A 16,394-nucleotide genomic window follows, 5' to 3' on the forward strand; every position below is an offset into this window, starting at 1 on the left:
GACCAATCATTGAATTAGTAAGCTATATCTGAAAAATTAATCAGCCTGATTTGTAAATTAATCTTTCAATCAATCGTTCAGTGTTTGCGAATCGACTGCTTCATTGAAAACATCGGACTCAAAAGAACAATTTGTTCATGAATTGAACATTGCTGCTACTTTCATGAATGCGACAAGACAGGCGTCAGGATTAACAGTGAATAATGATTTAAAATAATGGTCTCTTCCTCACACAAATCTATTGTGTAGCTTCAAAAGAAAAGAAAAAAAGAATAGCTTCTGTCACTGTGCACAAGTCATATGGTTCTCTTTAATGATACTTTTATAGTGCTTTCATGTCCTTTTGGAAGCTTAAAAGCTCCATTCCCCATTCACTGTAACTGCATGGAAAAGAGTGACCTGACATTATTCAAAATGTTTCCTTTTGTATCCCACCGTACAAAGAAAGCCATATGGGTTTGGAATAACATGAGGGTGAGTAAATTATAACATTTTTTTTTATTTTTTTGGCTGACCTAACCCTTGAAATGTTCACTTTGAGACAGTTTGTCATCTTATATAGACTCTCAGGGTGAGGATCACCTCTACAGCTTTTCTCAGATAAAAAGATGCATCATACACAGCAGCAGAGGGTGTAGCATTTGAGTTTGGCTGCGTTGCGGCCTGTCCCAACATAGCGGTTCTTCTTGGGTAGCAGCAGAATAAAGGACACAGCCAGTGACACATGGTAGAAACTGTGGACGTAAGCGTAGTCCCACTCCTACAGGAGTAAACAAGCAAGTCATTACCACAGCTTTAAGCATTATTATTTAATTTTTTTTAACAAACTATGTAATGCATTCTCTCAGTGAAGCTGCACATATTTTTTTTACCTCAAAATAAAAGCGAAGCATCAAAGCAAGAGCACCAAAGCAGCATCCCGGACCCACTTGTTGAGTGTAAACACTTTTGTCTGGATAAAGACCTTTCTTTTCCTTCATTTTTTGTAACTGAAACACAGGAAAAACAACATTGTAAAACCCTGTGAATTCATTTGTGGTAGAAAATAAAATCTTACGGCTCCATTAAGCAAAATACAGTTCCTTGTCGGTCTTATTTGGGACATTTTGCAGACCTACAAGATTAAAAACATGTCATATGTTCACTGTAAGAGCAGATGAGCAGCATCGGATGCTTCTCAGACTCACCCATTTGACTGTTATCATGAAGACAGCTGTTCCAATGGGGCCAGAGTAGATGCCGTAGCCCCAGCGGTCCTGGTAGATCCTCACAGCCGCAGTTAGTACCCCAAACATGGTGAGTGATGAGCGCTTTGGTTCATCAAAATCTCCCAGTGCTGGATGAGTGTTAGAGAATTGAGCATATTCAGTATCCTTTGCACGACACAGTGGAATGCTAGATATAAACTCTTGTCATATTGTTAACATTGCCTAAGAAAAGTAATATTTTAATCACTTTGCTGACTGTTTGACCCATGTAGGAGAACACCATGTAGTATTACACTTTAAATGGCTTACAGATGTAATGAATATCTACAATTGCAGAACATTAGCTAAAAGATCTGGTCAATGTGTACATAGGGAAATATGAAGTCTTTGAATCTATTTTGCACAGTAATTAGATTTATGTTATACAGTAGAAGGTTGTTTTCTCACCTAGTAGTGTGACCCACATAGAGATAGCTGTGCCGTACACGCTGAAGTACTCTAGAATCTCATACTTCATGAAACAGAGTATGGACAAGCCCGGACCATCACATGCATGGTAAATCTGAACACAGACGGTGAGAACACTTGGATTAATGAGGAAGATTAATAAGTGTTTAAGACATTTTAAATCAAAGAAATGTATTGAAGTAAAATGAAGGAGAACTATTTAGGGAATATTAAGAAATATTTAGATTTCTAGGTCATTAATGAAATGTCAGCTGATTTATGATATATGTACAATAGGTCAGAATTCCTTGCTTTTGTTGAAGCACACAAGATACTCTATCATGCTGGGATAACATGGATTATTGCTCAAGCCTCATTTTAGTTTTATAAAATGGCTTACTACGTAATGTGTGTAAAGTTGGATCAAATATTACAACTTGGTTGTCATTATGGCATAACACCAATATTTGCTTTGAAAACTGTTCAAAGTGGGCTCCCAGTGATTCATCCAATCACAATGGAGATTAATTTGTTTAAAGAATACTTAATGTGATTGAAATTAACAGAAAATGGTGCATACTTTTCTGATGTGGTTATTTTGAATAAACATTATCTTAATTTGTTACTCAAAAAATCTTTCTGTCTCAAAAGTACTCGCCTAAGTTGACAATTTTTCCCCTATTACTATTGTCACTATATTTACACAGTATCACTATAATCCCCCTGGGGGCCTTCTACTCTAAATACTGGGGTATTTTACCCCACCTTTAAAAGTAAAAAATAAATAAAACTAAATAAAAACAACCTTTCATTATTATGTCTTTTCACACACAAATGATATTGCAGCATCAATATTCAATAAAAATACATGTTTTTTTCCATTCTTGATACACTGTGTGACCAGAGAAAAAGCACATTTCTTAAGGTGTGCCTCTAGCCCTGTTGTAGCCCTAAACCTTGTAATCTGGTAAATGCTGTAATGCCGGCAAATCCCTGATTCTATCACACTAAACTCATGTTAACAATATTATGGTTACACCTAGTAGTTATACTTTTGAAACAGTGAATGATATAATGTTTGTGGACTGGCCCCATTCACTTCCATATCACTGTACATGCCTGACTGTAACTATGATTTTATTTTTTGATTTTATTTGAAAGATTTGAGCCAAAATAATTTATTGGGGTTGATCAAAATTATGCCAGAAATGCTGTCAATTAAGCTTAACTTGTATTGAACCTGGAACATTTCTTTTAAAATAAAAGGGGGTACATACCAATATATATTTTCCAATTAAATTGTTATAATAATTGTCATAATAAAAAAAAAAGCAAAATAAAGACATTTTCACAAGAGGTCATAGAATATTGTACCCCAATGTAAATTTAAAAATCCCTATATGAGATTAGATATAACTTTTCATGTTTTTGACTGGAAAATGTATGGGAAAGAACTACCTTAATGTCATAGGCCACATACACACTGCCACTAAATTCGGTTTTCAGTTCACCTTTCAGTGCTTACCCCGTTCTGTACACACACAGTTCAGTAAATACCATGAACATTAGAGTCCACAACCGCTTAGACACTAATAAACATAACACAGCGATTCTGTCAATGGCAGTTAACTATACATTGTCAGATAATAATACATCTCTTCTGGATAATTTCTTTGCTGGTGGGGAATCTGCAGCGCACACAAACGCTGTAGTGTGTATATGGCCACAGACAGAGGCACAGCTGCAGTTTTGCATCACCATCAATTGTTTTTCAGATTCAGCTAAATTAATCAGCTTGAGGTTTGTGTACTTTACTTAATTGGCTACTTTGCAACTCATTGAGTAGATGCATTCTAAAGCATTGAACACAAGTACAATATTACAAATGACATTTTAACAGATGACACAAGCTATAAAGATACTGAAGTCCCCTAGGTATGTTTCCACACACCATTCAAATGGATGAAGTAACCCCTGTATTCCTATAAAAAAAAATATAAATCTTTAAAATGGACCCATTCTCTTACCGCTGTGAAGAACATTGTGAAGAAATACACCATGGCCTCCATGTGGAAGCCTCTCTTGGCGGCCACACTGGCTGCAGGCAGGAATACCAGACTGCTGATGGTGGGTAGCAACATCTTGGCGATAAACGCTCCCATTGCGACTGATATAACAAGCCACTGGATTTCTGGAGAACTTTAAGAAGCACTTAAGAGATGGTCTGCTTGTTTCTTATGGCCAAATCTTTCTGAGAAGTGATAGAGAAAGTGTACAGTGACTCTCACCCACTTCTTAGCTCACACAAGCAGCTGACTCTTTGGAGGATCTTTAAAGTTTAAATGGCTCAGTGGGGTCTGTATGCACATGGTCATCAGAACAGCAGCTGTGTGCATGGAGGACTGGGAGAGGCCTTGCCGTCATGTGGTGCTTTACTGTTGCACATTTTTGAGATTCTAAAACAACAGCAGAGGGACACAACGTTAAAGCCATTTATGGTGAACTTCAAGTTCTGGTGTCACGTTCTGTGGAATCATTCTGTCAGAATCACAGACCCTGCATCTGAATATGCATACTTCCCTGCTATATGCTGTAAAATGTAAAAACTAACTTACTTTAATTAATGGTCAACAAAGTTTTTCAAATTCAGTACATACTCTTAAATTACAGTAATTCGGACGCAGCTGTAGTCAACACTGTCAAATGTTTTCCCATTGCCACAAAACATTTTATGTTAGAGACCGGTGAGTCTTGCGTAGACCCATACCAGATGTACTGATATACTCGGAGCATAATTAATGTGCAAAGAGGACCCAAGAAAAAGTTCTCACTTTTAACTGGTCATATTTTTGATGTGGTTGAAATTCCATGCTCTGTCTTTCCTGTTTCTTGCAGCTGAAAAATTTTAGCTTAGCTTAAATTATCCTGTCTTTGCCCCTCTTGTAAATTAACAGTCAATAATTTACACATGTATACTTAATAGCTACATTATCTTTGACTATGATCTGTCCTTTGACAGATGGATTTGGTTGAACTATTCTCAGATTCAGTGAAAGCTGGGCGTGAAAATGGCAGTAACTTCCAAATCCACATTAAAATCAAGTAGCTTTGGAGCTATTTTTCTCAGATTCAGTGTTGGGGAATTGATCCAAGATGGCGGCCACTCCAGACCAGGCCTCCAGTCCTCGGGGTCTTTTGAAGCCGGTGGCCGGGGGAGAGGAAGTGGAAGCGTGGCAAGAGGGTGGGGGTCCATGCTAGGCTAAAAAGAAACCCTAGCCTGCCGGCTCTCCTGTCTATCCTGCTCTCAAATATTTGCTCCCTGGACAATAAACTGGACTACATCCGACTCCAGCAGACTACACAGTGTGAGTTTAGAGATGCCGCCATTTAGCTAGACAGGCTCGCCTCATTTCGTGCCGACAGAAATGCAGCTCTGTGCGGTGAGACTCGCGGTGGTGGCTTGTGTGTTTACATCAACACGGAATGGTGCAAGAACTCTATGCTAGTCTCTAGCTACTGCTCATCGCTGGTGGAGCTTGTGACTGTTAGATGCAGACCTTTTTATTTACCACTGGAATTCACCACTGTCATTATAACCAGAGTTTACACCCCCCCCCAGCTCTAATGTTAAGGAAGCACTCTGTGAACTGTATGGGTCTATTAGCAAACTGCAGAACGCTCACCCCCAATGTTTATTGTCGCCGGAGATTTCAACCATGCAAATCTCAAGACAGTGCTTCCTAAATTCCATCAGTATGTGGACTTTGCAATGAGAGGAGTGAACACGCTTGATCTTGTTTACACAAATATCACAGGCGTGTACCGTACGTAGCCCCGCCCCACCTAGGCTACTCAGACCACATCTCTGTTATGCTAATCCCAGCATACAGACCGCTCGTCAAGGGTGCACAAAACCGCTTCAGAATCAGGTGAAACCTGGCCAGCAGGAGCCATCTCTGCTCTTCAGGACTGTTTTGAACATACTGAATGGCACATGTTCAGGGAGGCTGCAACATATGGTGACTCTACCAACTTGGAGGAATACACAGCATCAGTGATCAGCTACAGCATGTGCATTGATGATGTCACTTTCCAAGACCATCACCACACGCTCCAACCCTAAGCCGTGGATGACTGCGGAGGTGCGTGTGCTGCTGAGGACCCGAGACTCCACCTTCAGAGCAGGCGACAAGGTGGCCCTAAGAACAATGAGGGCCAAACTGTCCCGGGCCATCAGAGAGGCAAAGCAAGCACATGCCCAGAGAATCCACAGTTGCTTCCAGGACAGCGGTGACACGCAGCGCATGTGGCAGGGTATCCAGTCCATCACTAACTACAGGACATCAGTTGCTTGTGACAAAGATGCCCCTCTTCCAGATGCACTGAATGACTTCTAAGCTCAATTTTAGGTGCAGAACGACGTGGTGGTGAGGAAGACCACCCCTCCTCCCAACGACCAGGTGCTCTGTCTTACCATGGCTGATGTGAGGAAAACTCTACGTAGAGTCAACCCACGGAAGGCAGATGGACCAAGTCAAGGTCCAGACAACTTTCCTGGCAGAGTGCTCAGAGGATGTGCAGACCAGCTGGCAGATGTTCTTACCGACATCTTCAACATCTCTCTGACCAGCGCCGTCATTCCAAAGTGCTTCAAGGCCACCACCATCGTCCCCGTGCCAAAGGAGTCTTCAGTGTTCTGCCTCAATGACTACCGTCCCTTCTCACTCACACCCATCATCATGAGGTGCTTTGAGAGGCTCGTCATGAGGCACATTAAGACCCAGCTGCCCCCTCACTAGATCCACTGCAGTTCGTGTATCATCCCAACTGTTCAACAGGCAACGCCATCGCCACCACCCTCCATCTTGCCCGCACCCGCCTAGATAAAAAGGACTTATACATTCGAATGCTGTTCATAGACTTCAGCTCAGCATTCAACACAATCATTCCTCAGCACCTGATTTGAAAGCTGAACCTACTGGGCCTGGACACCTCCCTCTGCAACTGGATCCTGGACTTCCTGACTGGGAGACCTCAGTTCGCCGATGCCACGACCGTGGTGGGTCCCATCAGCAAGAATGACAAGTCAGCATACAGAGAGGAGGTGCAGCGGCTAACGGACTGGCGTAGAGCCAACAACCTGTCCCTGAATGTGGACAAAACAAAAGAGGTGGTTGTTGACTTTAGGAGAGCACAGAGTGAACACTCTCCGCTGAAAATCGACGGCTCCTCTGTGGAGATTGTCAAGAGCACCAAATTCCTTGGTTTTCACATGGCAGAGAACCTCACCTGGTCCCTCAACACCAGCTCTATTACCAAGAAAGCCCAGCAGCATCTTTGAAGGCTGAGAAAAGCACATCTCCCACTCCCCATCCTCACTACATTCTATAGAGGGACTATTGGAAGCATCCTGAGTAGCTGCATCACTGCCTGGTTTGGGACTTGCACCATTTCGGACCGCAAAGCCCTGCAGAAGATAGTGAGGACAGCTGAGAAGATCATTGGGGTCTCTCTTCCCTCCATCAAAGACATTTACACAAAACGCTGCATCCGCAAAGCAACCAGCATTGTGGATGACCCCACACACCCCTCACCCAAACTCTTTGCCCTCCTGCCATCTGGCAAGAGGTACTGAAGCATTCGGGCCCTCACGGCCAGACTGTGTAACAGCTTCTTCCCCCAAGCAATCAGAATCCTCAATACTCAGAGACTGGACAGGCACACACACACACACACACACACACACACACACACACACACACACACACACACACACACACACACACACACACACACACACACACACACACACACACACACACACACACACACACACACACCTGTGCACCATCCAACTTTTGCACATGTCCAGTGTTGCACTTTAATTAATTGTCACTTATACCTGGCTGCTACCTCAATAACTGTTATGTCCATAGAACACTATTTCATAGTATGTTATGTTTACATTTGGCATTTTTAGAAAGTGTCACTTTTTGCACTACTCAGATTACAAATGTGTACTGGTCGGCGCTGCACTGTCTCTTACTGTGCCTACTGTCCTGTTCCTTTTAGTAATTATTGTACTGTCCCGTACTTTTTTGCACACGTTTGCATGTGCACTTTATGTAGAAATGTTTTTTAGTCTGTGTAGACTCATATGGTTCTTTGTTTATCCTATGTTGATTTATGTAGCACCGAGGTCCTGGAGGAACGTTGTCTCGTTTCGCTGTGTACTGTACTAACTGTATATGGTTGAACGACAATAAAAACCACTTGACTTGACTTGGTGTAGTTACAGTGTTTTGTCTTTGTAGGGCAGTAGCCTAAAGGTAACCTGATTCTCACATTCCAAACTCTATAATACAATGGATAGTTGCTGACTTGGATGCTGATTGGTGAATACAATGTTCCAGCCATGCTAAATGATACAGTAACAGATATGACACAGAAAAATGTTCATCTAGTCACTGTGTACATGTTACTGTGCAGCACCCATAGAAAAGTATTGTTGTTGTAAATAAGCGACTTATCTTCTTGTGGAAGGATGGCATTTACAGTGAGGAAAATAAGTATTTGAACACCCTGCTATTTTGCAAGTTCTCCCACTTAGAAATCATGGAGGGGTCTGAAATTGTCATCGTAGGTGAGAGACATAATCTAAAAAAACAAATCCAGAAATCACAATGTATGATTTTTTAACTATTTATTTGTATGATACAGCTGCAAATAAGTATTTGAACACCTGTCTATCAGCTAGAATTCTGACCCTCAAAGACCTGTTAGTCTGCCTTTAAAATGTCCACCTCCACTCCATTTATTATCCTAAATTAGATGCACCTGTTTGAGGTCGTTAGCTGCATAAAGACACCTGTCCACCCCATACAATCAGTAAGAATCCAACTACTGACATGGCCAAGACCAAAGAGCTTTTTCCAGTTGACCTGAAGCCCTAGACGGCTGAGAGTGAGTATGCGGATGCCCACTTCCCTTAGCGTGGCAAGGGCTGCTTCTGCAAACTTCGTGAAGATGCGAGGGGACAGGAACAGCCCAAAGGGGAGGACCTTGTACTGATACGCCTTGCCGTCGAACGCAACATGTAGGAAGGGTCGATGATTAGGCAAGATAGAGACATGGAAGTATGTGTCCTTCAGGTCTACCGCTGCGAGCCAATCCTGATGCCGGACACATAATAGAGTGTGTTACTGAGTGAGCATCTTGAACAGGAGTTTGTGCGAGGCCCGGTTGAAAACTCGCAAGTCCAGGATCGGTCGCAAGCCGCCGCCTTTTTTGGGTATGATGATGTAAGGGCTGTAGAAACCCTTCTTCGTCTTAGCTGGAGGGACAGGCTCTATCATGTTTTTGAGTAGTCGTGATCTCCGCACATAGGGTGTTGGCGTCTTCGCTGTGCACCTACGTAAAGCGGATACCGCCGAAAAGGGGCGGGGGCCTGACAAACTGAATCGCATAGCCGAGTCGGATGATCCTGGCCAACCAACGCTACGAGAAAGAAAAAATCTGAATGGACAGATGCACGATTCCCTCCTTTTATACCCGTATGTCCGGGGGAGGGACATGCAAATTCTGTCTGCCAATTTCTCATTGGCCTTTTCTCAAATTCAGAGGTAACCGAGGCCTTCAAGAAAGACCCCTAGTGTCGCTTCATTCAACACAACGTCGAGTGAGCGATAGATGGGGAACCATTTTTACAAAATAAATATTGAAATGGTTTGTGTTCATGTTAATTTGAAATGTTTGAATAAAAATCAACACCTGTGACATGTAAGTGCCAGAGCTGAAGAAAATGAGTGTCCCTAAATTGATAGTTTGCCAAAAAATTTAAATTCTCTCATGATGTACACACCCTCCGTGTATGACTTTCTTTATTCTGCAGAACACAAACAAAGATTTTTAGAAGAATTTATCAGCTCTGTTGCTCCATACAATGCAAGTGAATGGGTGCCAACATTTTGAAGCTCCAAAATCAAAATAAAGTGAGCATAAAAATAATCCATATGACTCCAGTGGTTTAATCCATGTCTTCAGAAGTGACATGAAAGGTGTGGGTAAGAAATAGATCAATATTTAAGTTATTTTATTTTTATCATAAATTCTCCTCCCTGCCCAATTGTGGGTGATTTGCATGAAGACTGTGCATCACCAAAAACAGAAGAAGAATGGGAAAGTGAAAGAGAAGCTGAGATTGACTGAGCAGGGAGGATAATTCATAGTAAAAAATGGACTTAAATATTGATCTGTTTCTCACCCACGGCTATCATATCACTTCTGAAGACATGGATTAAACCACCAGAGTCATCAGGAATACATTTATGCTGCCCTTATGTGGATTTTGGAGCTTTAAATATTTGCCACCCATTCACTTCAATTCAATTGTATGGACCAACAGATCTGAGAAATTCTTCAAAAATCTTATTTTGAGTTCAGCAGATGAAAGAAAGTGGTACACATCTGGGATGGCATGTGGGTAAGTGATGAGAGACTTTTCATTTTTAGGTGAACTAAACCTTTAATATTTTATCAAGCAGTAAAAATTATTTGTTATAAAAAATCCACTTACAGCACTCTTTAGATGTGACTTTAGATGTGACATCCGTTTGATTCAGAGTAATTGGAGGAAATTAAATCAAATCAGAGCTACATTTACAGGAAACAAAGGTTATTTAGTTATGTTGCTCTAAGTTAAGCAAGAATTGTTGAAATTTAGCACAGTAAAAGACTGCTAGATGGACTGTAATTTCTGCAACTTAAATACTACAGTACATAAATCACAGACATGTTTGTTGTCTTATTTCTGTCTTCCGTGGCTTTTTTTATGTGGCTGTAATGAGTCTCTAAAGAAGACTTCACACAGTCCACAACCATAAAAAAAGTCCTTGTTTCGTTATTTTAAGCGAGAGGGAGAGTCTTGCTATTGGCTTTGTGGCCGGACAGTCACAGCTGCTCTCTACTCTCAGCTGTTGCACCTGCGTGTGGAGCACAAAGGGTGTAGTGTACTGAGAGAGAAAGAGAGAGAGAGAGAGAGAGAGAGAGTTCCTCATGCCTGACATTCTCCAAGTGACTCTGGAACATGAGTGTTCAAGAATCATGAAAGAATGCCTCCCTCATGCTTAGGATACATATACATAGAGATGATCCCACTTTCTTGGTCATCACTGTCCTTTTTAGTCAGGATTGGAATGAGGATTCACATTTAGAGATGCATGCTAAACATGCATCATAATTGCAATCATTCGTCTTGCTGTGATAAAATTTTTGTGTAGCCTTGAAAAGTTTAATTAAGGTCAACTTATTTGATTACAGTGATAGCGAGGTACGATGTAAGAATGTAAAGCACTAGTCGCACTAGACGTTTCTACCTGATGCTTACTGTTCAAATCAGTTTGATAAATTTTTTATGAAAAGTTAATAAAAATGAAAAATTCTGTCATCGTTTGCTCACCCTCATTTTGAAACTCATATGACTTTCTTCTGTGGAAATCAAAAGGAAAAAAATTATGAATCTGCTTTTGGATGAATTCCATAGAATGGCGTACTTAGAGACTCACTTACGTGCAGTACTTGCGATCCCTATTAGCAGATAATGCAGTCTGTGTAGGGCACCAACTCCCTAGGTGGGCACCATCTTACCATAGGAGGGCACCAGAAAGTCCGCTGGCTGTCCTTACTCGCACGTTATACGTTATCCAAGGACATGAAAGCAGTTGCGGAACACAAATGATTCGTGCTCATATCACGCTCATCATAATTTTTTTACATTAGTTGATGCATTAGGTATCACTGACTACTGTAAAAATGATTTACAACATTTATTAATCTTGGTTAATAATAATTTAGCAAAAAAACATTTTTGGTTAAAAGTTTGTTCATGTTATTTCATAATACATTAACATTATGTTAACATACTGTATATTTTAAAGTAAAGCATTGATTTGTGTATGTGTAAATTAACATTAACCTAGATTAATAAAATACTTTAGTCTCAACAATCTGCCTGGGCTGCCTGAGACTTTTTCTCCATCCATCTCTCTCTTTTTCCTCTCACTCGTGAGACTTTTATTAAACACCAAAAAATGTTTTCTTATTATCCACATAAAACTAAAATAAATTTAAAGTACATTAAAAGCAAAATTGCATATAAAGACTTTTATTGCAGAATGTATCCTAAATTAAGTTGTTTCTTATTAATTTGGCAAATATTTTTATTATTTTCTTGTGTGTGTGTTTTTTAAGTATAAATCTACCAAGGTTTACTGAGGTTTATGTGTAAAACAATAAATATAATTCATGTTTAAAAAAAGCACCTTTTAAAACAGTGTTTACAAAGTGATTTATAGAATATATATATATATATATATATATATATATATATATATATATATATATATATATATATATATATATATATATATTATACAGCCATCACTCCAACAACGTATACTTGTGTAATCATGCTAAATTGCTAATTTGGTACTAGAAAATCCCTTACCATTATATCAAACACAGCTAAAAGCTATTTGGTTCGTTAAATGAAGCTTAATATTGTCTTTGTGTTGCCACATTATGCAATAAACTGGCATGTCTTAGGGTCAATATTAGGTCAAAAATGGCAAAAAAAGAAACAGCTTTCTCTAGAAACTCATCAGTCACTCATTGTTTTGAAGAATGAAGGCTATACAATGCTTGAAATGGCCAAATAGATTTCATACAAAGATATACACTACAGTCTTCAAAGACAAAAAGGACAACTGGCTCTAACAAGGACCAGACGTACAACTAAACAAGAGGATATGTACATCAGAGTCCCTAGTTTGAGAAATAGACGTCTCACATGTCCTCAGCTGACAGCTTCATTGAATTCTACCCACTCAACACCAGTTTCATGTACAACAGTAAAGAGGAGACTCAGGGGTGCAGGTCTTATGGGAAGAATTGCAAAGAAAAAGACACTTTTGAAAGAGAAAAAGAAAAAGGTTAGAGTGGGCAAAGAAACAGACATTGGACAACAGTTAATTGGAAAAGAGCATTATGGATCTTAACCCCATTGAGCTTTTGTGGGATCAGCTAGACTGTATGGTGCGTCAGAAGTGCCCGACAAGACAGCCACATCTATGGCAAGTGCTAGAGGAAGTGTGGGTTGAAATGTCACCTGAGTATCTGGATGTAACACTTTACAGCAGAAGGGAAGGAAAACACAGGGAAGGCTCAGGTGAGACTTTTAATCAGCCATTTCAGTGCTTTACAACTTCACAGGCACGTAGTCACTAAAACAACAGTTTCACTGGCATGTAGTCACTGAAACACAACAGTTTCACAGGCACGTAGTCACTGAAACACAACAGTTTCACAAACACAATAGATTAAACACAACAGCTTCAGACGCAACGTGGCCTTCCTTGTGCCAGTCTCTCTCTCTTCTCTGCTTGTGGCATGGTTGCTTATATGCTGCTATCCCCATGCTCACTGGAATTAGAAACAGGTGTTAAACATTATCTTGCTCAGGAGTAAGCAACCTTACCACTTTCTCACTCTTGACGGATGCTTGACCTTGACCATGCCCCTGCTGCCACACTGGACAAATGGTTGTCCAGTGTGGCAGCACAATGGCTGCCAGTGTGGCAGCATATTGGTTGACAGCTCGAATGCCAAGGATCTGCAAAGCTGTCATTGCTGCACGTGGAGGATTTTTGGATGAGAACTCTTTGAAGTAGTTTAAGAAGTTCTGAGCATTTCTTTCCAAATTGTAATAGTAATTTTTCATGTTCTTAATGTCCTTACTATATATTGTGGTCAGTTGAATGTCACTTTTGTAAATAAAAGTACCAATTTCTTTCCATAAGAGCAGAATATGTACATTATTACAAAATTTTGGTTGCCAGTCTATGTATATATATATATATATATATATATATATATATATATATATATATATATACACTCACCTAAAGGATTATTAGGAACACCATACTAATACTGTGTTTGACCCCTTTCAGCCTTCAGAACTGCCTTAATTCTACGTGGCATTGATTCAACAAGGTGCTGAAAGCATTCTTTAGAAATGTTGGCTCATATTGATAGGATAGCATCTTGCAGTTGATGGAGATTTGTGGGATGCACATCCAGGGCACGAAGCTCCCATTCCACCACATCCCAAAGATGCTCTATTGGGTTGAGATCTGGTTACTGTGTGGGCCATTTTAGTACAGTGAACTCATTGTCATGTTCAAGAAACCAATTTGAAATGATTCAAGCTTTGTGACATGGTGCATTATCCTGCTGGAAGTAGCCATCAGAGGATGGACATGGTCAGAAACAATGCTCAGGTAGGCCATGGCATTTAAACGATGCCCAATTGGCACTAAGGGGCCCAAAGTTTGCCAAGAAAACATCCCCCACACCATTACACCACCACCACCAGCCTGCACAGTGGTAACAAGGCATGATGGATCCATGTTCTCATTCTGTTTTAGCCAAATTCTGACTCTACCATCTGAATGTCTCAACAGAAATCGAGACTCATCAGACCAGGCAACATTTTTCCAGTCTTCAACTGTCCAATTTTGGTGAGCTCTTGCAAATTGTAGCCTCTTTTTCCTATTTGTAGTGGAGATGAGTGGTACCCGGTGGGGTCTTCTGCTGTTGTAGCCCATCCGCCTCAAGGTTGTGCGTGTTGTGGCTTCACAAATGCTTTGCTGCATACCTCGGTTGTAACGAGTGGTTATTTCAGGCAAAGTTGCTCTTCTATCAGCTTGAATCAGTCGGCCCATTCTCCTCTGACCTCTAGCATCAACAAGGCATTTTCAGTCCACAGGACTGCCGCATACTGGATGTTTTTCCCTTTTCACACCATTCTTTGTAAACCCTAGAAATGGTTGTGCGTGAAAATCCCAGTAACTGAGCAGATTGTGAAATACTCAGACCGGCCCGTCTGGCACCAACAACCATGCCACCCTCAAAATTGCTTAAATCACCTTTCTTTCCCATTCTGACATTCAGTTTGGAGTTCAGGAGATTGTCTTGACCAGGACCACACCCCTAAATGCATTGAAGCAACTGCCATGTGATTGGTTGATTAGATAATTGCATTAATGAGAAATTGAACAGGTGTTCCTAATAATCCTTTAGGTGAGTGTATATATATATATATACAGTATCTCACAAAAGTGAGTACAACCCTCACATTTTTGTAAATATTTGATTATATCTTTTCATGTGACAACACTGAAGAAATGACACTTTGCTACAATGTAAAGTACTGAGTGTACAGCTTGTATAACAGTGTAAATTTTCTGTCCCCTCAAAATAACTCAACACACAGCCATTAATGTCTAAACCGCTGGCAACAAAAGTGAGTACACCCCTAAGTGAAAATGTCCAAATTGGACCCAATTAGCCATTTTCCCTCCCCGGTGTCATGTGACTTGTTAGTGTTACAAGGTCTCAGGTGTGAATAGGGAGCAGGTGTGTTAAATTTGGTGTCATCTCTCTCACACTCCCTCATACTGGTCACTGGAAGTTCAAGATGGCACCTCATGGAAAAGAACTCTGAGGATCTGAAAAAAGAATTTTTGCTCTACATAAAGATGGCCTAGGCTATAAGAAGATTGCCAAGACCCTGACACTAAGCTGCAGCATGGTGGCCAAGACCATACAGCGGTTTAACAGGACAGTTTCCACTCAGACCAGGCCTCACCATGGTCGACCAAAGAAGTTGAGTGCACGTGCTCAGCGTCATATCCAGAGGTTGTCTTTGGGAAATAGACGTATGAGTGCTGCCAGCATTGCTGCAGAGGTTGAAGGGGTGGGGGGTCAGCCTGTCAGTGCTCAGACCATACACCGCACACTGCATCAAATTGGTCTGCATGGCTGTCGTCCCAGAAGGAAGCCTCTTCTAAAGATGATGCACAAGAAAGCCTGAAAACAGTTTGCTGAAGACAAGCAGACTAAGGACATGGATTACTGGAACCATGTCCTGTGGTCTGATGAGACCAAGATAAACTTATTTGGTTCAGATGGTGTCAAGCGTGTGTGGTGGCAACCAGGTGAGGAGTACAAAGATAAGTGTGTCTTGCCTACAGTCAAGCATGGTGGTGGGAGTGTCATGGTCTGGGGCTGCATGAGTGCTGCCGGCACTGGGGAGCTACAGTTCATTGAGGAAACCATGAATGCCAACATGTACTGTGACATACTGAAGCAGAGCATGATCACCTCCCTTCGTAGACTGGGCCGCAGGGCAGTATTCCAGCATGATAACGACCCAAAACACACCTCCAAGACAACCACTGCCTTGCTAAAGAAGCTGAGGGTGAAGGTGATGGACTGTCCAAGCATGTCTCCAGACCTAAACCCTATTGAGCATGTGTGGGGCATCCTCAAACGGAAGGTGGAGGAGCACAAGGTCTCTAACATCCACCAGCTCCGTCATGGAGGAGTGGAAGAGGACTCCAGTGGCAACCTGTGAAGCTCTGGTGAACTCCATGCCCAAGAGGGTTAAAGCAGTGCTGAAAAATAATGGTGGCCACACAAAATATTGACATTTTGGGTCCAATTTGGACATTTTCACTAGGGGTGTACTCACTTTTGTTGCCAGTGGTTTAGACATTAATGGCTGTGTGTTGAGTTATTTTGAGGGGACAGAAAATTTACACTGTTATACAAGCTGTACACTCACTACTTTACATTGTAGCAAAGTGTCATTTCTTCAGTGTTGTCACATGAAAAGAT

The 16,394-nt window shown here is 41.0% G+C and overlaps 1 protein-coding gene across 1 annotated transcript; it reads right to left on the reverse strand.

Annotated features, from left to right (window-relative positions):
• Positions 1–427: 427 nt before the first annotated feature.
• mymk (myomaker, myoblast fusion factor) lies at positions 428–3,933 on the reverse strand. Its single transcript, XM_052125809.1, has 5 exons — positions 3,683–3,933; positions 1,656–1,770; positions 1,188–1,336; positions 873–989; positions 428–760 (listed from the first exon to the last, which is right to left on the reverse strand). Exons 1-5 carry the CDS (start codon positions 3,815–3,817, stop codon positions 614–616), a joined length of 663 nt encoding a protein of 220 aa, XP_051981769.1. The 5' UTR covers positions 3,818–3,933; the 3' UTR covers positions 428–613.
• Positions 3,934–16,394: the final 12,461 nt, after the last annotated feature.

Source organism: Xyrauchen texanus, chromosome 4 (assembly GCF_025860055.1).
Source record: "Xyrauchen texanus isolate HMW12.3.18 chromosome 4, RBS_HiC_50CHRs, whole genome shotgun sequence".
NCBI classification, from domain to species: Eukaryota; Metazoa; Chordata; class Actinopteri; order Cypriniformes; family Catostomidae; genus Xyrauchen; species Xyrauchen texanus.

What these genes read in the sequence shown, in the direction of transcription:
- mymk (XM_052125809.1), bottom strand. Translation starts at nt 3,817, where the DNA reads ATGGGAGCGTTTATCGCCAAGATGTTGCTACCCACCATCAGCAGTCTG. An exon ending in TATGTGGGTCACACTACTAG is followed by an intron (nt 1,337 to 1,655) that starts GTGAGAAAACAA and finishes ACACTCATCCAG; the next exon opens with CACTGGGAGATTTTGATGAA. An exon ending in TCATGATAACAGTCAAATGG is followed by an intron (nt 990 to 1,187) that starts GTGAGTCTGAGA and finishes CCTGTGTTTCAG; the next exon opens with TTACAAAAAATGAAGGAAAA.